The sequence below is a fragment of the Humulus lupulus genome, chromosome 1, assembly GCF_963169125.1.
Source record: "Humulus lupulus chromosome 1, drHumLupu1.1, whole genome shotgun sequence".
Classification (NCBI taxonomy): Eukaryota; Viridiplantae; Streptophyta; class Magnoliopsida; order Rosales; family Cannabaceae; genus Humulus; species Humulus lupulus.
Window position 1 is genome coordinate 78,200,965 of NC_084793.1, and position 25,729 is coordinate 78,226,693.

A 25,729-nucleotide genomic window follows, 5' to 3' on the forward strand; every position below is an offset into this window, starting at 1 on the left:
CTCTTCCTGAAACTCCAACTCACCAGCAGTTCCCGCTCTAGGTCGATTATCGGAGGATGAGCAGGGAGGGCTGGGAAAGTTTCAGGATGAATTGTTGTGATCGGGACCGTGGCTGAGGCCTCCCTGACGGAGTTAGGCTCCGACACCGAGCTCTCAAGGATCGCGTCCAGAGCCTTCGGCTTAGGCGCACCTTTGGCAGCTTTTTTGGCCAAAGCCCTAGCCTTGGCAGCCCGAACCTCTAGGGCCTGCTTCATTTTCTCCACAGGATTGGACATGTCAGAGTCTTCTGAAATAAACACAAACAAAAAGGGGAATTAGCAAAATAAACAAGTTAAGACAAATGAGTAATAACAAGACTAAAAGTACTCCGGGACGAACCCTTATCTAGACCTCAGACTCGACTTAATTCTCCTAAGGCGAAGGAATGGATTTGGTCTCCCATGTCATTTGGGTATAATAATTTCCCATACTGAAGGAACCCGGACGAGTACATGAGAGTTTCTGGATCTACAATGATGGGAGACGAAGGTCTCATTTCTTCATCAACCCTGAACATGGGGCCTCAATAAGCTAGTCTATCCCTAACTAAGTCCCCAACATGGGGAGCATAAATCAATAGCAAAGGTGAATTACCTCACCCTGATACACTAGCATCGGGGGTCCCCGTGTTCGGTTGGGCCTCATTGAAAAGGGCATCCAGCTCCTCGGAGGTGGCACTCTCCTTCTACTGAGTCTGGTCCCGCGTCCTTTTGGCTGCGTCTGCCAGGGCCGCAGCCTCTACAACCCTTATGTGCTCAAGGGCCAGCTCTTCCCTCAAGATTGGGTCTTTCTCGCATTGTATCCCCCTGAGGCTGGGGGCCTTGATCGTTTGGTTGGCCGCCAACATCCCAACCACTCGGAGGTTTTTGGTGTTGACGTAGCCCCCTACGTCCAAATCTTCCGCGCTTAGCATGGAGTAAAACGTCTTCTAGTCCAGGATAAACTGGGTGAGGGGAGTCTGGGCATAGGGTCCTGCTATCCAAGGCAATATATTGAGAATGAGGAATAGAAAGTGAAAACAAGAAAGAAACTAGGGAACGAGAAGCCACTTACCCACTCGCTGGAAGTCCAGCACTAGCGTGGGGTTCTTTTCCAAAAGGAACCCGGACATCATGAACCAGTAATGTCTGACATCCGGGGGTGCTTCCATGTGCTGGTGGGAGCAGCGTAGTTGCCCCGCGGTTTTAGTCTGTAGAAGCCGTCCAGGTTCTTGTCCTTGACGTTGACCTGCGGCTCCAGCTTGTAGAAATACAGCACATCTGTCGGAATCAGATCCAGGATCCCCTTCGCTATGCAGAATATGCGCCATCCTGCAAGCAGTCAGTATGCATGAGGAAAAAGCTGGAACGACGCAATCCCCACGAACTTGAGGAATTGTGCGAAGTAGTCATGAAGCGGGAGAGTGGCTCCCGCACTGATGTGGCCTACGCTACAGGCCCCGAACTCGCCCATGCCGGTGTAAGCTTTCTCTTCTTTTCTGGGTAGGTGGTTATAGAACAGTCTGGGAGTCGAATCCACGCCCAACTGCTTCTCCAGGGCGTACAACATCCTATAATTCTGGAACATGTTCTACACCCCGTCCATCTCCCATCTGTTGCCACTGGAAGTCTTGGGTCCTAATAAAGCGACATGGGGGTAATGCCTGAAGTCATGGATGATGATCTGGAAGCAAAACAGAACAAAACAAACAACCAAGCAGTCAGCACCAAAACCCAAGAAGGTTGGTCAAGGCACGGGGGCTCTCCTACAAACTGCTTGGAAGAGTCCCCTCCAGATCAGGTCCGAGATTACCAAGGAACCGCGAAACCCTGGTCGGGAACAAATAAGAAAGGATCTAGCTGAAGTTCTCCTAAGCCGGCCTATTACCGCTTGTCCAAGAACCGCCCGAACCTGAGGAGATCCGGGACAGTCCGGACTATTTTTTCCTAACCTATTCTAATGTACCCAGAGCCAGCCTAAACATAGGCGAGCTCTAACAGCCCGAACAGACAATTTTGACGATATGGAAAATGCAAGAAAATAAAAGCAAAAGTCAGGAAAACTTACTGGAAAAGGGTGGTCATGAAAAATAGTGTCTCTCCGGCGACAGTGACGGTAAAATCGCGGCCTTGAACAGATGAAGGCGGCTCAAAAGCTCGTCTATTGGACAGGTCGATGTCGTCTGCTCAGGCAAAGGTACAAAGATCAGGTGTGTCAGGAATAAGTGACGGTGAAGACGAAGTAGATGATAGAGAATGTCGTCGGTGAGCTCGGACATAAAAGGTCCTTTAAGCATTTTTTTTTGTTCTGAGGTTATTTATAAGAACCAGAAGGCTGTTTTGATCTAACGGTCCGACGCAATCCCCCCCATCGGACGGTCCTGGGTCGTGCAGGGACATTAATGGACTTACTCGAGTACTGGATCACGGTTCCCCATAGGCGTGATTCGCACCGCCCCGATCCAATGGCCCAGAAGAAGAGCACCTCAAAGGTCGTCCCATCCAATGGACTTCTTTGTTGCAAAGATAATAATGGGGACATTCATGCGGATGGGACACTTCGTAAATCTAGCTGACATACTAACTCCCAGCACAGTAACCAATAGAATGTTTGCCAACCTTTCAAAATTGAGTGTCATCACTGCGCCAGTCGCAAAGGGACATGTACACCCTTCATGATGAAGCAGGGCGAACGGGAGGCCTCCAGACGGTCCTGAAGTAAATGAACCGGGGCTCTGGTAAACGAACCCAGATCCTGGGAAACGGGGCGGGCTTTTAGGATTCAATCTAGGACATCGAAGCAGGCTTTCACTCCATGATCGTTCAGCAAGTAGTGTCCCCCATCCGTTGACCCGTCTCCTTGGAAACGAACCGGGAAGTGCTGAGATGATCCGGGAGGGAGACAAGCCTCCATCGCACGAGCCCAGGTGAAGGATTGGGGGGTAATTGTTATCCCCATTTCTTCCTAAATGTGTGGATCCACACTCTAAGTCCATGGGTCGCCTTCTTGGGAGTTAAGGCTCAGATCGGGCCCATTAGACGAAGGGAAAACGGATATTGGCAGCCCAAATCTTGGCAAGGCCCAAATGACATCTAGGGGTGTAAGTCGGGACCATCGTCGAAGCAGGTTGTATAAACCCCGGACCGCGTATGGGGATGTCCCCTGAGATGCGGCAAAGGTGGTCGCGGCTCCCAGGTCCGAGATAGGGCCGGGATTGATGTGGATAAACTTGGGTCCTGGTAAACAAACCAGGACCCTGGTAAACGGAGGGGGGCGCTGGTAAACGGACCTGGATAGGTTGGCCGATTTTGGCGTGATAAAGTATCCCCGATACTGACATTGTCCCAAGAAGCGTGGGGTGTTGTCCCCACGAGTAACCTGCAGAGGAGGCTACCTCGGGATTGTACGCTGTTGGTTCAGAACTGCGTCGCCACTACTCTGACCGATTTTGTCCCCCAAATCTTCCTCGTAGCCTATAACACCCAGACTGAAACACCAGTTTTTCGCGTGTCTTATAATAAGATATTGTTTGGGCTGGCCCAATGGGCTTTAATTAATGTATATTTCATATTTTAATCCTTTGTATTGGGCTCCCATCAGAGAAGCCAATGGTACTTACACCTTTATTGGGCCCGGACTAGCCCAGCCCAAGCCCAGTGCACCATCTTGCCTATAAATACAAATGGTGGTGCATTGGGGAAGAGGTCCGAGATTTTCTTATAAGCAATTACTCTGCTCAAACTTGCAGAAAACTCCATTGTCAAAAGCTCTCTAAGCTCTAATACAACTAACTCGTGGACTAAGGCTCATTAACGCCCCAACCACGTAAAAACCTTGTTTGCATTTCTCAAATCCTTTCTTTTAAGCTCTCTAATCTTTTATAATTATAGTTTCTGAAAAAGTCGGTAAATAGAGGTCTTTAGAAAGATTTGGGTTATAGTTCTGTAGAACTTGAGCGCCACAAAGTAGTTGATTATTTAGTATCACAGTAATTACCTTTTGAATGTGATCACAGACACGAGCTATGAAAGAATGCACCATCACTGATTTTTTATCCGTGGTGTATGTTGTTTCTAATAGATTTTGCATGGCGATGCAGAAATATTGCATGTGTTTAATTTCAAATTGAGAATACATGTGTAGGTAGAGTAATGATATGTGTACCCAAATATTACATACTATTACAGATTGTGACGTGTAGTTTTTTAACTAATCACATTTATCTAAATTAGGATCATTTGTTTTAGAAAAGTAGACACTTCTTTGTGTTGTGTGTAATAATTGGATGCATATTTTAAGTGTACATGTCATTACTTTATTGTTATTTGATTCTAAGATAAAATAATATTATTTGAAGGAATTGCAGAAAAGTCAGTGTTTTTTTATTGAACATGGACAGAAAAAACAAAGACTTGTATTAAAGTTTAAAATGCTAAAGCAATAACTTATTGAGTTCAAAAACAACAAAAACTATTTCCATCTACTTAGGCTTCGGTTTTCATGGCAATTACGACCTTAGACCAAGCTGGCCTTGCTGTTATATCAGCTGCCCAAGCATGAACATGGGGTCGGGATTCAAACAACTTCCTGGATCAGGCCTTCATTAAGTATTGTATGTGAGGAAGGTGGTGAAGATCTGCCAAAGTGAAGCTGTCCCCAGCCAAGTATTTTGACTTGGCCAGCTGACTTTCGTAGACATCTAGAACCTTTGCTAACTTAGATTCATTTTCCTCCACCGCTGCAAGATATGTAGTACCCATGCCAAGCATTGGCTTTAAGACATCTCACATGTCAATTTTGTTACTGTTGGATCAAACTGATGGCTCTCTACTTCCAACCATACTAATCCGATTGCCTTCTTCTTTGAGTATGAATACAATAACTCTGTTCCCTGGTCAGCATACTCGTTGGATATGTATTGAGTAATTGCCCCTGATTCTGCGCATATGAAGGTACCATTTAATTTATTTGAAAGTGAAACTGATAGAGCAAAGCCAATTAGTGTAAAAAGTCTTACCAAAGAGCGTTAGATCTCCATCCTCAAAAGCTGGGACCTGACCAAATGGTTGCTTCATCCAACCAAAAAAATATATGAATTGTTGGAAAAAAATTGATGCCTAAGATGGTGTTCATTCATCAAATCAAGATGAGATTATCTAAATATTGTGTGATTTATTCTTATTGATTTTGGTAAATCACTTTGGTCAAATTGAGATATCAGAATATTGTGTGATTAATTTTGATTGATTGTGAAAAACTCACTTTAAGTAAGAATTAATATTACCAGAATAAGTGCAATTAATTCTTATTGATTTTCAGAAATTAAGATTCCAGATTTGTTGGATATTTAAGCATTAATGCACTTGATTCTCACACATTTTTAACTCTCCATGAAACTTATAAAATGAGGCTTCTCCTCTTATTCTAAGACACATAAATATAGAGTATCACACACAATAGTCTTAGTCTCCGCAGTATTTTCTAGTAATAGAGAGAATGCTTATTTCAAGTTTACCTAAACAGACACAATTGTGTATTTTTCATAGCTCGGCTTTGATTTATTCTTTGTATTGTATTTTTATATTTTCACTCTTCAATTAAATATATTAATATGTTAAAAATCATTACCGTATCTAGAATGCTCTAGAATTCTAGAATGTTCTAGAATATACTAGGAAGAACATAGAACATTCTAGAAAGTTCTTGAATAGCTTAGAACTAATTAGACAATATGGAAAGTTCTAGAAACATTTAGAAAAGTGAAGAAAGTAGTTAAATAAATTATAAAGTTAGAAAATTCTAGAAAGATGTAGATGTTTCCTTGGTAGCCTATAAATACAAATGTAATGTGTGTGTCCAAGAGAGTAGAAAAGTGAGTGTCCCAAAAGTGAGTCAAAGAGTGAGTACATAAAGTGCATCTAAAAGTGTTCCAAAGAGTGTAAGCTAGAGTGTTTAGTGTGTGTGGTCAAGAATTGTAATCAAGTCTTGGTGTAATTACTTCTATATCAATAAAGTAATTACATTTTCACGTGTTGTGGCGTCCAACAAGTGGTATCAGAGCCGGATCAGGGTCGTACCGAAAGAGTCCTTTGTTGAGTTTCTTAGAGTGATCGTGTGTGGTTTAGTACTACAGAGTTTGCACGATGGGTGACCTTCAAGTGGTCGGCAGAATTAAGAAACTTAACAACCAAAATTACAACACGTGGTCGATGCACATGGAGGCATATCTCCAAGGCCAAGACTTGTGGGAGATCGTTGGTGGCAATGAAGTCACACAACCGGAAGATGCAACCGCTTTGAAGAAATGGAAGATTAAAGCGGGCAAAGCCATGTTTGCGATTCAGACCACAGTTGAAGATGAAATGTTGGAGCACATTAGGCCAGCAAAGACACCGAAGGCAGCGTGGGATACTTTCGCATCACTGTTCACCAAGAAGAATGATACGAGATTGCAGCTTTTGGAGAATGAGCTTCTCTCAATCAGGCAGCGCGACATGACGATCAACCAATACTTCACCAAGGTAAAATCTCTTTGTCGCGAAATCTCTGCATTAGACTCTGCTGCTGGCATGTCAGATGCTAGAATTAGAAGAATTATTATTCATGGATTAAGGCCAGAATTTAGAACTTTTATTGCTGCAATACAAGGTTGGCCAACCCAACCTTCTCTTGTTGAATTGGAAAACTTGCTAGCTGACCAAGAAGCGTTAGCTAAGCAAACATCTGGAATCTCATTAAAGAGTGACGAAGAAGCACTCTTTAGTGGTGATAAGAAAGGTCGATCTCGACCAAATGCTAGCAAAAATTTTAAGAAAAATGATGACAAGGATAGTCATCATGGAACCTCCCAAACAGGGGGAGCTCAAAAGAAAGACAACCGGCGTGGCCAGTCGAAGAATAACAATAAGTTTGATGGGAAATGCTACAACTGTGGAAAGTATGGCCACATGGCTAAAAGTTGCTGGTTCAAGAAGAAAACTGCAGAAGGTAATGCAGCCACGTCAAATGCAGAAAAGATAAGCGATGAAGAATGGGACGCAGAAGCATCTTTCGCTGTGGAGGAAGAAGAATTAGCTCTAGCAGCTACTGTTCCAGGAAAGATCGACTACAATAATGATTGGATAATCGACTCTGGCTGTTCAAATCATATGACAGGAGACGAAGAGAAGCTGGAGAACATAACAGAATATAAAGGTGGTCGTGTAGTGGTAACAACCAACAACTCAAGATTACCGATTGCTCACATCGGTAAAACAACAATCACGCCGAGATTCAGCTCAAAAGAAGTTTCACTCCAGGATGTCTACCATGTACCTGGGATGAAGAAAAATTTATTGTCAGTAGCGCAACTTACGGCGTCGGGCCACCATGTCGTATTCGGTCCTCAAGATGTCAAGATCTACCGAGATCTTGAAATCTCTGGAACACCGATGATGAGAGGACAACGTTTAGAGTCTGTCTATGTAATGTCAGCAGAGTCAGCTTATGTAGACAAGACTCGAAAGAACGAAACAACAGATTTGTGGCATGCAAGGCTAGGACATGTCAGCTATCATAAACTCAAGGTGATGATGAAGAAATCTATGCTGAAGGGTCTTCCTCAACTCGAAGTTAGAACAGAGACTGTATGTGCTGGCTGCCAATACGGTAAGGCACATCAATTACCGTATGAAGACTCAAAGTTCAAAGCCAAAGCACCGTTGGAGCTAGTTCATTCTGACGTATTCGGGCGAGTCAAGCAACCATCGATCAGCGGCATGCGGTACATGGTTACATTCATTGACGACTTCTCACGGTACGTATGGGTGTTCTTTATAAAAGAAAAGTCCGAAACTTTTTCAAAATTTAAAGAATTCAAAGAAATAGTCGAAGGAGAAGTTGGCAAGAAAATTCAATGTCTGCGAACAGACAATGGCGGTGAATACACATCAGATGAATTTTCTCAGTACCTACGAGAGTGCCGCATACGCCATCAATTCACATGTGCCAATACACCACAACAGAATGGAGTAGCTGAGAGGAAGAATCGACACCTTGCAGAGACATGTCGAAGCATGCTACATGCGAAGAATGTTCCAGGAAGATTTTGGGCAGAAGGTATGAAGACAGCAGCTCATGTGATCAATAGACTTCCCCAAGCAAAGTTAGGGTTCATTTCACCCTTTGAGAAACTGTGGGGTTGTAAACCTGCAGTAAGTCACTTTCGAGTGTTTGGCTGTGTATGCTACGTGTTCGTGCCAAGTCATCTACGTAGCAAATTTGACAAGAAGGCAATTCGATGTATCTTTGTGGGATACGATAGCCAAAGAAAAGGGTGGAAGTGCTGCGATCCTAATACTGGAAAGTGTTATACATCAAGGAATGTGGTATTTGATGAAGCCTCATCATGGTGGTCACCACAAAAGGAAGAGTTGCCAGATTCTAAGGAAATAGAAGACAATTTGCAGAAGAAGATGGGGGAGCAAATTGTTGAGTTACCTTCAACTCCAGAAACAGATGAAGAAGAACAAAGTGAAGAAGACAACGAAGACACAACACAGAGTCCATGGCAAACAGGAGTGCATCAAAGAACAGAAGATGATGCAAACAATGGCCAACCAGAACTTCGGAGATCAACAAGAGCGCGGAAGCCAAATCCCAAATACGCCAATGCTGCTGTAGCTGAAGAAGAGAAGTTCAAAGAGCCGGAGTCATATGAAGAAGCATACCAGAACTCCAAGTGGCTTGAAGCAATGAAAGAAGAGATAACTGCGTTAGAGAAGAATCAGACTTGGGAGCTGGTGCCAAAGCCGAAGGAAGCAAAACCCATTTCTTGCAAATGGGTCTATAAGGTAAAAACTCGTCCTGACGGTTCAATTGAAAGATACAAGGCTCGGTTAGTAGCTCGTGGATTCTCTCAACAGTATGGGCTAGATTATGATGAGACGTTCAGCCCAGTTGCCAAGATTACAACAGTACGAGTCCTGCTGGCGCTTGCAGCATGTAAAGACTGGAGACTATGGCAGATGGATGTGAAGAACGCCTTTCTACATGGGGAACTAGATCGAGAAATATACATAGTCCAACCAAGAGGATTTGAGGATAAAGTTCATCCTCAGTATGTCTGTAAACTGAAAAAGGCGCTCTATGGATTGAAGCAAGCTCCACGAGCATGGTATGGCAAGATTGCTGAGTTCTTAGTAAAGAGCGGTTATACCATGGCGCATGCAGATTCAAGCTTATTCGTCAAAGTAAGGGATCCAAAGATCGCAGTTGTCCTAGTATATGTCGATGACCTCATCATCACTGGCGATGATGAAGCAGAAATTTGCCAAACAAAGGAGAACCTGTCAGTTCGCTTTCAAATGAAGGAGCTTGGAGAATTGAAACACTTCCTTGGATTAGAAGTTGACCGAACTAAGGAAGGTTTATTTCTCTGTCAGCAAAAGTATGCTAAAGAATTGTTGCAAAGGTTTGGAATGCTCGAGTGCAAGCCCATCTCAACACCTATGGAGACTAATGCCAAGATATGCGCGCATGAAGGGCAGGACTTGCAAGACGGAGCAATGTACCGACAGCTGTTTGGTAGTCTAATTTATCTAACATTGACTCGACCAGATATCTCGTATGCAGTTGGTGTAGCAAGTCGGTATATGCAACACCCAAAGAAACCTCATTTGGAAGCAGTGCGACGAATGTTGAGGTATGTCAAAGATACCATTAACTATGGTCTCTTATATAAGAAAGGGGAAGAGGTTAAGATAGTTGGATACTGTGATGCTGATTATGCTGGAGATCATGATACCCGTCGATCGACTACTGGGTATGTATTCAAGCTTGGATCTGGAGCTATATCTTGGTGTAGCAAAAGGCAACCAACGGTGTCCTTGTCAACCACTGAAGCAGAATATAGAGCAGCAGCAATGGCAGCTCAGGAAAGTACATGGTTGATGCAACTAATGAAGGATCTACATCAATTTACAGACTATGCAATGCCACTTCATTGTGATAATCAGTCTGCTATTCGTCTAGCAGAAAATCCAGTATTTCATGCAAGGACAAAGCATGTGGAAGTGCATTATCATTTTCTGAGAGAAAAAGTGCTTCAAGAAGAAATAGAGATGCAACAAATCAACACAGATGATCAAGTTGCTGACATATTCACCAAAGGACTAAGCACAATCAAGTTTTCAAAATTCAGAACTCAACTAAACCTCGTCAAAAGAGAAGAAGCTTAGAGATTCGGTAATGAGGGGGAGTGTTAAAAGTCATTACCGTATCTAGAATGCTCTAGAATTCTAGAATGTTCTAGAATATACTAGGAAGAACATAGAACATTCTAGAAAGTTCTTGAATAGCTTAGAACTAATTAGACAATATGGAAAGTTCTAGAAACATTTAGAAAAGTGAAGAAAGTAGTTAAATAAATTATAAAGTTAGAAAATTCTAGAAAGATGTAGATGTTTCCTTGGTAGCCTATAAATACAAATGTAATGTGTGTGTCCAAGAGAGTAGAAAAGTGAGTGTCCCAAAAGTGAGTCAAAGAGTGAGTACATAAAGTGCATCTAAAAGTGTTCCAAAGAGTGTAAGCTAGAGTGTTTAGTGTGTGTGGTCAAGAATTGTAATCAAGTCTTGGTGTAATTACTTCTATATCAATAAAGTAATTACATTTTCACGTGTTGTGGCGTCCAACATAATATATATTACGTTCTTCTATGATATATTATTTCTAACATGAACCTGAGTAAAATTAGCTTGGGAAAACTTAAAACTGAAAGAATGAAAATGAATTCTTCATATGCATACATTGAGAGAAAGAAAAGGTTGTCGTTCACCAACTTTCATGTCTACAGAAACAAACTGGAAAGCCAACTCTTTCTCATGGAGACAAGCCATAACTCTCATTGCAGGTTCTGAGTCCTTGCTTGCGTGGACTTTCTTGACTGTCATGGTTGCCTGACTTGCTAAGATGAATAGTTTATTAGGGACGAATAAAAAGTACGATGATGATTACTAAAACGGTTAAATCCCAGATCTTTATAAAGTAGGAAGTGAGGCAGTGTGTTTATTCTTGGCACGCCTGTAAATTGTAATTGGGAGTAGTTCTTATCCTTTGAATTGATGATTACTGTTGGAAAAATGCAGAGACAACTTGTTGTGATCTATTTAGTGATTTTGTTGTCTTTAGAGCAGTAAAAAATTTAGTAAAAAAAAAAAGATTTAATATTTGGCTCAATATTTATAATTGTGTTCTAATGCATAAAATGCAAATTAATACAAAAAAAAAAAAGTTAATGATTCATCTAATATTTGTTGAGAACATACAAAAATTAAATTTTTTATTATCTAAATTGGTAAAATTTTTGTTTTTAAATTTTTTAAACACAAAAATAGAAATAATATTTTATTTTTGTTTTTTTATTTTTAAAAAATAAAAATATGTTTGGTAACTATTTTTGTTTTTTGTTTTTAAAAACAAAAAATAATAAACGTGTTTGATAACTTTTATTTTTATTTTTTGTTTAACAATGTGATGTGTTAATTTGAAGAAGAGAAGGAAAAAATGAAAACTGTTTAAAAAAAATTTGAAAGTGAAAATTTTCTATTTTCAAAATTTAATAAATTTTGTTTAAAATTTAAAAAAATAAAAAATAAAAATAGAGTTACCAAACGCTATTTTATATTTAATTATCAAATTTTTAATTAAATAAATAAAAAACAATTTTTTTAATAGTTACCAAACAACACCGTTATTTCAAAAAATTTGTCATTAAAAAAATAAATAAAAAATAATATATGATTGATCATTAATTGTCAACGACACAATTATAATAATTAATAGAAATATGGTTAATTAAAAAATATTTATTGATGTGCTAAATTTGGTTAACTATATTTTGGGTAAATTTAACATATTTTTTAGAACACAATTGAATTGTACCTTTTATAAAATGTGATAAATATATCATTCAAACAACTTTTTGACATTGAAGGAGAGATGTTCTTATTATAGTTTATAAGAAAAAGTTGAAAACTACCTATTTTTAAGAGTAGTTAATTAAAATTAGACACTAAATATATTTAGTTGAACTTTACTTATTATTATCATGAGACTTCCCAAATTACTCTTATTTGAGCACATAGTTCTAAGTGTTGTTGTAATGTATTATTGTGTAAAGAAATAGTATAATGAGAATATTCATTATAAATCTGAGTATATAAATAAGAGAATTAATAAATAATTAAAATTTAAAATAGTAATCTGAAAGGAGCACTTAGTCTAATTTCTTGTAGTTTATATTACTTTAATGGAACAATTCGTACGCGCTTACATATTGTGCACTAGATAGTTCCTTTGCTGTGGCTATTCGTATCTCTCACCATAGTAACTTTATTATTATTATTATTCCTCTATTGAAGATAAAATGTTGACTCTTAGAGAATATTGTTTTATTACTAAAATTAATATCTATTTATTTTTTAGTTAAGCTCCAGAAGCATCTGTTTCGAAACCTGAGACTTAGTGACTGAGTCCATTCTATTAATAAACTTTGTGGATAACTTTTAAAATGAGAAATCTACAAAAATGCATTAAAAGTTAAAAAAATATGGTATATTACAAAAATACGAAATTTTTGGATAAAAACACGGAGTGGCAAAAGTGTAAATACGGAGTGACTTTTAAATCTTAAATAAAAGCAGTAAAATATAATGTTTGTGATCAACGTTTACAAACTTATAAATATCTGTTACAAAATTGTAAATATCTTTTACGTGTTTGTAAATAATATTTACAAAAATTAGTTTTAGAATTATTTTGTACATAAAACTTACGAACAAAATCGTAACTAATTTTTTATTTTTGTAACAATAGTTTACAAATCTAGTTTCATAATTAGGAAAGATATTTTTGTAACTAACATTTACGAAAATAATTTATAGTTAAGAAATCGTAACCAAAATTTACATAAAAATATTATAATTTTCCATATGTTACAATATTGTACCAAAAAATTACAGTTCACATCAAATTTATATTATACAGCTTAAAAATATAAATTTAAGATATTCATTATTTATAAAACACTTTATTATATATATATATATTTATATAAAAATACAGTTAGAGAGTAGTGAATTACAATAATTTTATATATAAGTTTTACATTTTTGTAACAACAGTTTGCAAAACTAATTTCACAATCAAAAAGTTTATTTTTGTAACTAATATTTACATAAATATTTATAAATTTATTTAACATGATTGTTACAAAAATTTACAAAATTATTTTTTTAACTTTAAAATATATTTTTACAACAAAGCTTAAATTTTGACTAGATTAAAATTTTAGTTTAACATTGAGTGTAGATTTAACTAGCTATGATTTTCAAAACAATATAATATTTTTTATCACTATCTCTTCTACTACTATTAATATATGTTACAAAAATTTATGAATATATATATAATAAAATTGAAAGATCATTTATATCAATTTAAATAAAAATAGGACTGTAAACAAATTAAATATAAAAAGTAATATTAATGGAGTGAAAAAAAAAGTGAAAAATGACATATTTAATTTGAAATTTTATGTACGATACTAAGACAATAAAATAAAAAAGTAGAAAATAGTTGATATTAGAGAAAACCCCAACCTCTCCTGGGCTGAGAGAAGATAGTTCCTCTGACTCAGGTCAATGGATTAGTTAGACTAATGGATGTGTGTCAGCAGATTTTTTTGTTATTGGCAAATGAGTGTATACCATGACCTCAGTCTTATTATGATGGTATTTTAGTCTAGGGAAGATATAGTAATCACCGTATTTTAGTAATTAATTTACATTACCGTATAAATCAATTTTTTTTTCAATTACCGTAGGGAATGTAATTTTCCCTTTTAAAATTAAAAAGATATATACCTTATTCTGTTCACTCGAAGAATTATGTCATACTTCTTGCTACGTCTTTGAACTAAACTAAAAAGACAAAGTAGCATGATCGTTTATTAATGAAACCAACTTTGGTCGAAGTGTCTTTGTTATAAAACAAGTTTTGGTCGGGTGGGAAATGGTTATTTTTGACCCAAGTCCAGTCCATCATCCATGTCACTATCACTAGCTTTTGGCAGTCCTAATATATTGTTATGCCGAGATCACTTTAATATATGTAATTCGGTTCTCCTTTTGGAAAAATATGTGGTACAAGAAACTATAATTTGATTTGTGTCTTTCGATTGATTCATTAAATCTTTTCACAGTTCATGCTTTGCCCCATCCGAAGGGTCCAATTCCTTTTGAAGCCTACTTCACATATACGGTTTTTTTTATTTACCATTTTTACGATTTCGGAACATTTTTATTTCATAAAGTATAATTTTTAAGTTTTTTTTTAATTTCAAAATATAGTATAAAAATATTAGCATATATCAACACAAAGTAAGAATTTAGTTTCCTTTAGGCCATCTCCAATGGCTCCTTCAAACCACCTTTTAAAGGTAAAAAAAAAAAACAAGAGCTCCAATCGTACTTCAACTCTAACTTTATGATGATGTTTTAGTATAGTGTAACATCAATAAGTACTGACTGCCTTTCATAATTTTGATTGTTTATTTTTAATCATATTGATAAAATTATTGTTTTAAAAAATCAATTAATCAACGTGACACATAAATTTGCATAGCTTAGCTGGATTATGCAATATATATGTTGCATAACTTCTTTATTAGTTAAAACGTACTTGTCCCATCCCGTCTCTTTATAGATTAGATGGATTCCAACGCTCTCTACATATATTCAAATATATATTGAAAATAGAACATATAATATATTCTATATATATCCCAATATATATCCCAAATTCGTAAGAATATAATATTAAAAAGAAAAACATGGTGAATGTAATTGGCCTAAACATCAGAACAGTTCTTAAAAGCTAATCAATTTTCAGGTAATTTCTAAACTCATGGGAGGCTAACCATCATTGGCGAGTCATGAGTCTGCCAACAAGCAGCAGGCTCCGGACCATCTTTCCGAATGGGGTGTATATGCATGGTTCACTAGTAGCGAAAGTTTCTTTAAACAACCTCAATCTTGAGTCCAAGAGATTTTGAAAGATTTTTTTAAGTGGTTATTGGATAACCAAAGTTTGGGTGGAATGCTGGAGTGTGGTATTACCAGAGCTATATCTTTTACTGTTTGGTGTTATTTCAATGACAAAGATCATCGTAGGTCCCGATGACACTATTTCAATGAGAGATCACAGGGGGTCCCGGTGGCACGATTTCATGTAGGAGGAATGATAGACCAGCCCAAGTGTTGTTGGACCTGAAATATTTAGAAGTCCAAGTTAAAACATGGACTGATGATCGAAGAGCCCAAAAGAAGACAAATGAGGGAACCCAAAATGAAGCACCTGAGATGGAGTCTCCAAATACAGTTGCGGAAGAACTTGACACACCAACCACAGAGAAGAACACAAGCAATTTCACAAAGTGCAATGTGTGAGAAGAGGGCGCGCGTGAAGCCAAGATGGTTGAGAGAGTTTATTATGGTCGAACGCCGCTGAAGAGTGGGCTATTGCTCACAACGGAATTATGTTTTATGCCTAAATATATTTTTGTATTGTTTCTATTTCTTGCTGATATATATTTGGGAATTCTATTTTGGATGGTTTTCATGTTGAATGAGAATCTGGGTATTGGGAGTTGGGCACTGACTCGAAGAGTGCTAGGCTAATTGTATCACTGGTTCTTTCATTGAGAGGTATTGGAACCATGAGGAATGAGGAGATTGCTGAGCTATTGAAGGCTATGGAAACTAATCTCAAGGACCATGTGGATTTGCAGATGGAGAAGATTTCTTCTCGGCTGCAACACTGCTTGGACATGAAAAAAAGACTAGGTAATCTTTCTCAAGCTCCAACTGCTTCAAGAACCACAGAGGGTAATCGTAGTGTGGGAATTGAAAAGGAACAGGTCATCACTTCGTGACTCGTAGGAATGGAGGAGATTCGGACTCACGGGATTTGAATGCGATATTGAAGACGTTGCGAGTGAAGGTGCCCACGTTTGATGGAGGTGAGGTTGAGAATCGAATTTATAAAATCAACAGGTTCTTTGCTCTTCATAAGGTTGAACCTGAAATGCGTTTGGCAATGGTGGCTATCCATTTGGAGGGAGGCCCTGCGACTTGGTACCAATGGATGGAGAAGGGAGGTATGCTAACCAGTTGGGAAGTTTTTTTACAGGAGCTACGCAAGAGATACGGGTCATCGATATGCGAAGATCCATTGGGAAGATAGTGAAGCTAACACAAACTAGGAAAATCGAGCAATACCAAACTGAGTTTGAAGAGCTCATGACTCAAATCTCAGGGGTACCCGATACTATGTTTCTGATTTTTTTTGTGTGGGGGTTGAAACTACCAATACGACGTGAGCTACTCATGGCTGCACTTACAGACTTGGCTGATGTTATGGCGAAGGCCCAACTATTCGAAGATAGAAATGAAGATTTTTTGGGAAAGCCTCTCTATGAACACTATTTCAGTGGTGTTGCAAGTCGAAAGGTAACAAACACGCAGACGAGAAACAAGCCAAGACCGATTATCAATCTAGGAAGTTCAGGGGTGAGTTCTAATCTATCTCAACTTCCCATCAAGCGTCTTACCCCAGTAGAATTGAAAGAGATGAGGGACAACGGTCTGTGTATCTTACGTGTGACGAAAAGTTTAATTATGGGCATAAGTGCAAGAACTGAGTGTTACTTCTGTGTGGTCAAGAAGGTGACGATGTGGGCGGGAGGTGAAGCATGTGAACCCGAAGAAAAAGAAATTCAAGAGGAGGTAAGTTTGAATGCCTTATCCAACTACACTAATCCACAGATTTTTCGGATATTGGCCAAGCATGCATCTGAATCTTTAGAAGTCTTGATTGATACTGGAAGTAACAACAATTTTATTCAAGAAGCTTTGGCAGAGAAGTTGCAACTCTCATGGGAACCGAGCAAGGCATTTAAGGTTTATATGGGGAACAGGCGGTTCTTAACCTTCTCTAAACAGTGCCGAGAAGTTGAATTGATACTGCAAGGAAATAAATTTGTGGTAGATTTGTATGTTTTGCCGATTTGGGGTTTGGATATAGTGTTGGGGATGCAATGGCTGCAGACTCTTGGACCTTGTGTTCATGATCATAAGGCGTTAACGATGGAATTCCAATGGAATGGAGCAACAGTGAAATTGGATGGCAAGGCAGATTTCGTGTACTAAGTTGAACACACTAATATCTGAGGGTGGAGTCAGTTGTACGTGGAGGATACACCTAGGGAGTAAAGAACCAGTGGCGAAGAAAACTGAACTCGAACAACTACAAGAGAAATTTACACCTCCAGCCCAGTCATTACTAAGTGAGTATGCGACAATTTTTGCCACTCCAAATACACTTCCGCCCATTCAAAATGTGGATCATAGGATTCATTTACAGCCTGGAACTGCTCCAGTAAATGTGAGGCCATACAGGTGCCCATATTTTCAAAAGAATATTATGGAAAAAATGATTAGTGAGTTATCAGAAGTGGGGTTCATTCGAAACAGTACCAACCCTTATTCTTCGCCAATTTTACTAGTTAAAAAGAAGGATGGTACATGGCGATTTTGTGTGGATTACCGAGCATTGAATGACATTCCCATCTAGGACAGGTTCCATATCCCAACTATTGATGAGTTATTAGACGAGTTGGGAGCAGCTGTGATCTTTTCAAAATTCGATTTGTGAGCGGGATACCATTAGATTAGGATGGACAGCCATGATGTGCATAAGACAGCTTTCTGAACGCACGAAAGACACTATGAATTTCAAGTGATGTCGTTTGGTCTCACAATGCACCAGTGACATTCCAAGAAGCCATGAATCAAGTTTTCAAGCCTTACTTAAGTCAGTTTGTTATAGTTTTCTTTGATGACAAATTGGTTTATAGCAAGAGCGAGACTGAGTGCATTCATCATCTGAGATTGGTATTTCAGTTACTGCGGAAACATCGATTCTTTGTGAAGGGAAACAAGTGTTCATTCTTCCAGCACACTATTGAGTACTTGGGGCATATAGTCTCGCGAAATGGGGTGGAGGCTAACCCGACCAAGATTGACGCCATGCTCAATTGGCCCCAACCACAGAATATTAAGCAACTGCACAGGTTTCTTGGACTCACGGGCTATTACAAGTGTTTTGTAGCTCACTACGCATCGCTGGCGGCTCCTCTCACAAACCTGTTGAAGAAAGACAAGTTCTTATGGAATGAAGATGCTGCTGCTGACTTTGTTAATCTCAAGAAAGCAATGACAACAACCCCGGTTTTGCACCTGTTAGATTTTTCGAAACAGTTCGTAGTGGAGATGGATGCTTCTAATGTGGGATTCGGAGGGGTTTTAATGCAAGATGGCCATCCTTTAGCCTATTTCAGTAAGAAGTTTGGGCCAAGATTGTTGGGAGCTTCGACTTATGACAGAGAGTTAAGAGCAGTGGTGGAAGCAGTCACTCGTTGGCGCCAATACTTGTTGGGACAACTGCTCATTATTCAGACTGACCCCAAGAGTCTAAAAGAGATCCTCACGCAGGTTATTCAAACTCCTGAACAGTAGTATTGCCTGCGAAAATTGTTGGGATTTCAATTTATCATTGAGTATAAAGCTGGTCAGGAGAATTCATCAGCGGATGCCTTATCTTGCCGAGAAGAAGCACCTTTGGGACAGCTGACAACAACGATTTTCAGGGGGCCAGTTTGAGTTTTTGGCAGAATTACGACAAGAAAACGAGACATGCCCTGACGTGGTATCAATTCATCAACAATTACAACAAGGAACGTTTAGGGACGCGGCGTATACTGTGAGAGATGGGTTGTTGATGCATAAAAACAGGTTTGTTATTAGTGTTCATTCCCCATTAAAGAAACTACTGTTACAAGAGTTCCATGATACTCTAGCAGGAGGGCACGCCAGTGTGGAACGAACCTTCCTTCGTTTGAATGCTAATTTCTTTTGGGATGGTATGAGGCGAGATGTTCAGGATTTTGTCAATTCTTGCTTGATTTGTGAGACTATGAAATATTCTCCAACCGCACTGTATGGGTTGCTGCAGTCGTTGGAATTGCTTGAGCGAGTATGGGAAAATCTGCCAATGGATTTCATTGTTGGATTTCCGAATTCTTATGGCTTCACAACAATCTTGGTGGTAGTAGATCACTTCACCAAGTATGCTCACTTTGGAGCTCTTCCCGCACAATATTCAGCCACTAATGTTGATGAACTGTTTTCAACAATGGTCATCCGCCTCCATGGCTTGCCACACACCATTGTGTCTGACAAAGATCCGTTGTTTACTAGCAAATTTTGGCAACGACTGTTCGATATGATGGGTACACGTTTGAAGATGAGTTCGGCTTATCATCCCCAAATCGATGGCCAAACAGAATTAACGAATCGGTACTTAGAACAATACTTAAGAGCCTTCACCACTGAAAATCCGAAGAGTTGGAGTCAATATTTATCATGGGCTGAATTTCATTACAACACTAGTGTTCATTCAGTAATTGGTCTAACGCCTTTTCAGGCTGTGTATGGGCGCCCACCACCCACCATTCCCATGTATACTCGTGGGTCTACTTCAGTTCAGGTCGTGGATGAAGAGTTAACCAAACGGGACGCGATATTACAGCAGTTGAAACTGAATCTACAGAGAGCTCATCACCAAATGTGTCAACAAGCTAATAAGAAGCGACGTCACATTGAGTTTTCTATTGAAGAACTAGTCTTAGTAAAGTTGCAGCCATATCGACAGTCAATCGTGGCCCATCGCAAAAATGCAAAGCTTTGTCGAAGGTACTTTGGTCCTTTTCCAGTGGTGGGACATGCAGGACCCATCGCGTATACCTTGGGACTGCCTGAAGGAAGTCGGATACATCCTACTTTCCATGTGTCCTTACTCAAACCATTCTGTGGTGACCAGCCCCAAGAGCACTTCTCCTTGCCTGAACTGAATCTTGGACATAGGCCCCTGTTACTACTCCTTACTATTGTAGCTAGTAGAGTTATTAAGAGGGGCTCTCAAACCATACCACAGTTTCTTGTCCAATGGTCGCATAGCTCACCTGAAGATGCTACTTGGGAAGACTTTGGGCCATTCTGTCGAATCTATGGGTTGACTGACCTTGAGGACAGTGTCGTGTCACTTTTGAGGATGGGAGTGGTGATAGACCAACCCAAGTATTGTTGGACCCGAAATACTTAGAAGCCGAATTTAAAACATGGACTGATGATCGAAGAGCCCAGAAGGAGACAAATGAAGGAGCCCAAAATGAAGCACCTAAGATGGAGTCTCCAAATGCAGCTGCCGAAGAACTCGCACACCAACTAGAGAGAAGAAACAAGCAATTCTAGAAAGTGCAACGCGTGAGAAGAGGGCACGCATGAAGCCAAGATGGCTGAGAAAGTTTGTTATATTCGAACGTCACTAAAGAGTTGGCTATTGCTCACAACCGAATTCTGTTTTATGCCTAAATCTACTATTGGGAGTTGGTCACTGACTCGAAGAGTGCTAGGCTAATTGTATCAAGGAACATCAAAAGACCAACAACGAGGTGGTGTTGGTCTCCAATATTGACGCATACACAACGAGGTGGTCTCCAATAAGCCTTCATTTGCTTTGTGTTTGTCTGAATCACCAGAACTTGCAAACATTGCCTCTGTGTGCAGGTGTTTTTGTTTAGAAAAGAAGAAACAAACTTTGTACCATGATCATCATGCTGATATATTTAGATGACTAGAAGAGAACTTTCATTTGCTCGTTTGTTTAAAGAACCTTGCTCCCTCTGTAAGCAACATCTATTTCAGCAGACTAACCTTAATTGAATCACAATTTTACACAGAAAAAACCACACAATAATTGGAAAAGCGCAATTGATTATTATGGTCAAAGAGTAAAAACAAACATACAAAACCCACAAAACATCAAAATCAATTTTTGATTGAAGATTCATCATCATTATGGGCACGATGACAAGGTCAGTGACTAGTAAGTCGAAAAAAGACCATACAGTCGAAGTAGCTGATGAGTGATGAGGCTTAGGTTAGGAATCAACCTCTCAAGGCAAGGACCTTAGACCAAGCAGGCCTGGCAGTGATATCAATCACCCAAGCATTAACACGGGGCCGATACTCGAACAGCTTCTTCAAAGTCGTCCCCAACAAGCACTGCAAATTAGGAAGGTGGTAAAGATCGGCCAAGCCAAAGCAACTACCGCCCAAGTACTTGGATTCCGTGAGCCGATTCTCGTACACATCCAGAATCTTCTCCAATTTAGCTTCGTTCTCCTCCACCACCGCTTGGTCAGTACTCATCCCAAACATAGGCTTGTAGAACAGCTCCCACGACAATTTCGCCGCCGCTTGCTCAAATTTATGAGCTTCCACTTCCATCCACACCAACGCAATCGCCTTCTCCTTCGAGTTTGAAGACACTAATTGCGTTCCCTTTTCAGCGTATTCCTCTGCTATGTATTTCGAAATTGCCCTAGATTCTGCGCCAAAAAAATGTTTAAACTCAGAGATTGATTGATGAAAATCGAAGGAGGCTTTAAAAAACAAAAATTGGCTCACCGAATAGCTGTAAATCTGCATCCTCGAGAGCTGGAACTTGACCGAATGGCTGCAATATTTGGCGAGAGAAGATGAGAGATTGATTTTGGGAGAAGTAAGAAGGGAAGCGCGATAGAGAATACTACTTACGTTGAGGGAAAGGAAAGGTGGTTGCTTATGGGATCCGGCGGACATGTCGACGGAAACGAAATCGAAGTCGAGGTCTTTCTCGTAGAGGCAAACCAGAGGCCTTTGTGTGTTGGTTGAGATTGGGCTTCCATGGAGTTTGATGATCGCCATTACCACTAACTACCAGACTTGTACCGAAGAAATATCCAGATTTGGAAGATGGAAAGTATCTAACCAAAATATCAATCCTTTTCGGGAGGATACACAAAAGACACCAAAAATAATTATGTGCATGTTTGGATAACTTTTAGTTTTATTTTATTTCTGGACACTGGAACAAAAAAAAGTAAAAGTTTTAATTTTGAATTAGTGTTTGAATTTATGCTTTAAAATAATTTTTTTTTTCCATTAAATTTTTTTTCAAAGTGTTTAGTAAGTATAATATAAAAATTCTTACAAAATAATATATATCAATTTTGTCCATAAAAATAACAATAATAATAGTAATTTTTTTTGCAATCATAAAAAATAAAATTAATAATATAAGTAAAATTAACCACGTGGATAAAAATAAATATTTAATTATTACATAATTATAAAAAAAATTAATACTCATGTTTATCTAAGCATGAGTTCAGTTGTGATTTTATCACGAATAACTCTCATTTCATTCTTATCTCTTACTAAGTTAATATTTGAGTTATCGTCATTTAGAAAATCATCATTTGCTTCATCACAAGATGGAAATTCTATGTCATTAATGGTCTCTCTCCTGATAAAATTATGTAAAGCTATTGAAGCAGTAACAATAGTTACTTGTTTATCAAACTTATAATTTGGCATTCGTTGCAAAAGTTCCCATCGTGCTTTCCATACACCAAAACAACGTTCGATAACACTGCGCAATGATGAATGAGCGTGGTTAAATACTTCTTTAGAGCTACTAGGTTGACTACCTTGTTGAAATTGAAGAAGATAATATCTTTGCCCTTTATATGGAGCTAAATAACCTTTCATATTTGGATACCCTGCATCAACTAAGTAATACGTACCTGCAATAAAAAAAAAATTATCATTTTAAAAAAAATTCAAATCATATTCACAAAAATAATATAAATGATTACAACATACAACTAGGTGGTTTAGGAAAATTAAGATGTGTATTTCTTAATGCTTCAAGAAATATACGAGTATCATGTGTTGTTCCTTCCCAACTCGCCCATACAAATGTGAATAACATATCAAATCCACATACAGCCATAATATTTTGTGTAGGACAACCCTTTCTTCCAATGTATGGTATTTGTTTATCTACTGGAAGTGAAACTCGAACATGTGTTCCGTCTATTGCTCCAATACAATCCTATTAATAACAATTTGATAAAAATTATAAAATCAAAATCTACATAGAGAGTTAATATATATATATATATATGCATATGGAGATGACGTATTCATACCTTAAAGTATGACCAATATCTATGATTGTTTCGTATATAATATGAGACTTCATCAAAATTTTCAGGTGGTCTAATTGCATCCAAAGCAAGCATACTGATTTTTTCCAATACATTTGAAAATTGTCTACTAACAGTTTCACCTGAATGCTGAAAATGCTCTTGAATCATTCTATTTCCTGCACCATGTCCTAAAATCATCATAAACATACCAATTGACTATTCTAGTCTCACAACTTTACTAGATTTTAGCCTATAACTTCTCAATCTATCACACAGTTTACAAAAAACATGTTTTTCCATTTGAAACATCTCATGACATCGTCGACCATTTCCATCCATAATTTCCATCATAAATTTCCAGCCAGTGTGAGGTGAATTTCTACATGGTTCCTTAACCAAAAAATTATTATGATAATATACCGATGTTCTTGCAACAACAAGGACAAGTTCATCAATTTCCATTTCTTCTGCTATGACTTGTTGTATATATTCTTCATTCATGTCTTCTGAATTTGTGTCACTATCCATTTTGTATTTGAAAAAATGTACATAATTTTTATTTATAAGATAAATGAGTGTGATATAATACACTTTAAAAAAGATAAACATGTAAACATATAATATAAAATTGTATTATTTTGGATTATATACAATAAAAAAGATAATTAAAAAAATATATTGTGTCTTTCATAAATATTAAATTCAAGAAACAAAACAAACCACGTTGTTCAAGAAATAAACAAACCACAATGTTCGACAAGAAAAAAAAACAAATAAAAACTAACTTAGAAATCGAACTCTTGTTCTTTCAACCATTCAATTTGATATTTAGGCTCCTTCAAAGTTACAAAAATTTCCCTATTTGCTTTCTTTGTGAACAAGGAAGTACCAACTTTGAAAAGAGAGCTCATTGGTTCACAACTTGGAAGTGTAACTAACTTATCGATAACTTCTTGAACACTACATCCCGGTGGATCGGTACGTATGTATGAACTCCTATTTTTGATCGCCTCACAAATCTCATCAAGTTGTTTGGACAACTTTGATGTTGTAGAATTATTCTTTTTTCTCTTCTTAAATTGCTTTCTATTTGGACCAAGTAATTTAGTCTCTTTTTTCATTGGATCACCCACTCCCTCATGATCACTTTCCTCCAAATTTTCATCAATCTCTATATCATTATGATCCTCGGTGTATAAAGGAGGTAGTGAACCAGAGATTGGTGCCCAAGCTCTAGCTCCTATAGCAGTAGCATCTCTAAGCAACTCATCCAGTTTGAAAGAATGTTCTAAACCTCTCACTCGAAATTTAGCAACATCCGGATATTTCTGTTGATGATTTATTAATTAGGAAACAAAATATATAGTAAGATTATTAATTATAAAAAAAATCATAATTATAAAAGCTTTGTACAGAAACTTACTTGTAACTTTGCATCCCACTATTCATCTGGAGCATCAACTGTTTGCCTATGTATGTTCCAACCAAGTCCAGTCTCTCCTCTAAGTAATGAATCCCATAGTTGCCACTCTTTTTTAACATTATCCCAATGATTTTTCATTTGCTTTCGATCATAATTTCTTTTTGTTGCAAGAAAAATTTTTCAATAAAAATTTTCCAACCTAATTTGCTCAAATGTAATCCATTTCTATTACCTACTCTCACTTGTTCTACAACTAAATCAATCCATTTCTCATGTGTTGGTGGATCCCAAATTGCTTTTGATTTTCCTTGTGTTACCTCACCCTCACTCGTCATTCTATTTAAAAAAAATGTTTCATATAAGAAATGCAAACTAACATAAAATAATAATATATACACATAATATTTTATTTTCTCAAAATGAGAGCAATAATTATTAATAATGTGAAATTTAACTAAAAAAAACGTGTGTGTGTGAAAAAGGTCTCTCCTCCATGATAGAGGAGGAAAACAAAAAGATTAATAGAAACACTACTTATCAAGAGTCATTAAGACAACATATTAATCACAAGGAATGAAAGAGAAATTGGATCACTCATGGATCATATTAAGGATCACATTGTAGAGAAGCAAGCAAATGAGATACTTTCAATATGTGAATCAAATTTAATTATATCAGTATACTCAAACAATTTCATCTCTAAGCATGCATGTTTTCTCTTTTTATGTGTATATTTATCTTTGTATAATTAATTTATTTTATTTATTATTTGTTGTACATCACCCATTAATTCTTTTTTTTTTCTTTGAAAAACCAATGTTTGTCCTACTTATAGCAATGTATTTTTCTAAAAATGGAAATAATCACACATTCTCTTTCTTTGACCTGCTTCTATCTTTATCTCTCATACTCTCTTTGCAGTTTTTTTTTTTCAATCTCAACCAATCTAACAGAAACAGTTGTGTTTATTTAATAGCTTAATACATTTAAAATCTATTTTTATTATTTGTACAAAATTTATACAACTACTCTTCTTGGGCTAAAAGTACTGTAGGCTGACAGGTCAAAAATCCTTTCATGATTGGAAGTAAAT

At 37.8% G+C, this 25,729-nt stretch overlaps 2 protein-coding genes and 1 pseudogene across 2 annotated transcripts; all 3 read right to left on the reverse strand.

Annotated features, from left to right (window-relative positions):
- Positions 1-4,282: 4,282 nt before the first annotated feature.
- On the reverse strand, positions 4,283-5,562 carry LOC133816978 (glutathione S-transferase-like; annotated as a pseudogene).
- A 15,367-nt stretch (positions 5,563-20,929) lies between these two features.
- LOC133794913 (glutathione S-transferase PARB-like) lies at positions 20,930-22,041 on the reverse strand. The gene is made up of 3 exons (XM_062232357.1): positions 21,775-22,041; positions 21,646-21,694; positions 20,930-21,566 (listed from the first exon to the last, which is right to left on the reverse strand). The coding sequence occupies exons 1-3, from the start codon at positions 21,922-21,924 to the stop codon at positions 21,124-21,126; spliced, it is 642 nt and encodes a 213-aa protein (XP_062088341.1). The 5' UTR covers positions 21,925-22,041; the 3' UTR covers positions 20,930-21,123.
- A 330-nt stretch (positions 22,042-22,371) lies between these two features.
- LOC133816997 (uncharacterized) lies at positions 22,372-23,741 on the reverse strand. The gene is made up of 4 exons (XM_062249371.1): positions 23,471-23,741; positions 23,214-23,389; positions 22,942-23,116; positions 22,372-22,805 (listed from the first exon to the last, which is right to left on the reverse strand). The coding sequence occupies exons 1-4, from the start codon at positions 23,739-23,741 to the stop codon at positions 22,372-22,374; spliced, it is 1,056 nt and encodes a 351-aa protein (XP_062105355.1).
- Between the last annotated feature and the right edge of the window lie 1,988 nt (positions 23,742-25,729).